This window comes from Sinocyclocheilus rhinocerous, unplaced genomic scaffold, assembly GCF_001515625.1.
Source record: "Sinocyclocheilus rhinocerous isolate Xijiao unplaced genomic scaffold, SAMN03320098_v1.1 scaffold708, whole genome shotgun sequence".
NCBI lineage: Eukaryota > Metazoa > Chordata > Actinopteri > Cypriniformes > Cyprinidae > Sinocyclocheilus > Sinocyclocheilus rhinocerous.
In genome coordinates, this window is record NW_015635523.1 from 1,392,080 (window position 1) to 1,393,260 (window position 1,181).

Sequence of the window (1,181 nt, forward strand, 5' to 3'; positions counted from 1 at the left end):
AAAAAAAAAAAACTAATCATGTCAAGATTTCGCTCAGACATCCAAGGAAGGTGCTTGGGCCATCTTTGGTTTTTCAACCTCTGGTGGAAACTACGAATGGCAAGGAATCAACTTCATCATAGCGAATCATTTTTGGAACGAAAATGAATTGTATTAAATAACCACTTACCAAAGACTGTGTTGGTGGGGTTCATGGCGACCTGGTTTTTTGCAGCATCTCCAATCAATCTCTCACTATCTGTGAAAGCTACATAGCTTGGAGTGGTCCTGTTTCCTTGGTCATTAGCAATGATTTCAACTTTTCCATGTTGGAAAACACCTACACAGGAGTAGGTGGTCCCGAGATCAATACCAACAGCTGGTCCCTTGGACATTGTCTCTAAAAAAAGAAAATTAAAAAATATAAATATAGCTGCAAGCAGCGATTACCGGGGTTCAAGCACTTTAAAGCCTTTAAGATGGTATGCTTTTAGGGTCTAGGCCAACCTGGATGTATGGCTGACAGTAAAACACATCCAAAAGGGAGAATAGGCTCACAGACACGCACACTGAAATGATTAAACTAGTATATTAACTAGGGATGTAACGATTAACCGCGAGCCGGTGAAAATCGATTTAAATATGTGACGATTCAAATCGGTTGATGCTAAACAAATCGCGATTCAGTTAAGGGTAGGAGTTTATATGAATGTATGTCTGAGGGTAACTTGCGGTCTTTTGATGGTATTTTTTATTTTCCTCTTGCCTCTGTATAATGCATATTAAAATTCATAAGTGGAGCACTGCTTTGTTTACAGCGGAAACCAAGGAAACGTTTAAGCGCCACCTGCTGGCAGAGAGTGAATCTGCGTCTCATTCAGCTCGTCTGCTGTTTCTGTTTCATGCAGATATTTTTTTATGCATAATTTCACAAAACTGAAGTCAAACCATTCTGTTTTTGCTTCAAATTTCGAAATTATACAATCTAATTTAGATTAAAAACTGCTCATGTTGCATGTATGCAGCATCTTTGTTTGGATCATGATTAAAATGCAGTGGTTGCCTCTAATTTTAAATGGAAAGAGCAGAGGCAAAGCCTTATTTTGTTTATATGAAGAGATTTATTTTATTTATTTATTTGATTTGGGGCTTGTTTAAAAATTTAAATTTAGTTTTGTTATTTACATTTACATTAAATTAAA

The 1,181-nt window shown here is 36.6% G+C and overlaps 1 protein-coding gene across 4 annotated transcripts in view; it reads right to left on the reverse strand.

The window, feature by feature from the left end:
* hspa8 (heat shock protein 8) overlaps positions 1-1,181 on the reverse strand; it is a 16,386-nt gene that overhangs the window by 3,313 nt on the left and 11,892 nt on the right. For 3 of the 4 annotated variants that reach the window (XM_016561387.1, XM_016561388.1, XM_016561385.1), the window contains exon 2: positions 170-379. In XM_016561387.1, the coding sequence (XP_016416873.1) occupies positions 170-374 (205 nt within the window). In that variant the 5' untranslated portion in view covers positions 375-379. Of the gene's footprint in view, positions 1-169; positions 385-1,181 lie in introns of all 4 variants that reach the window. The other variant, XM_016561386.1, reaches the window with a different exon arrangement.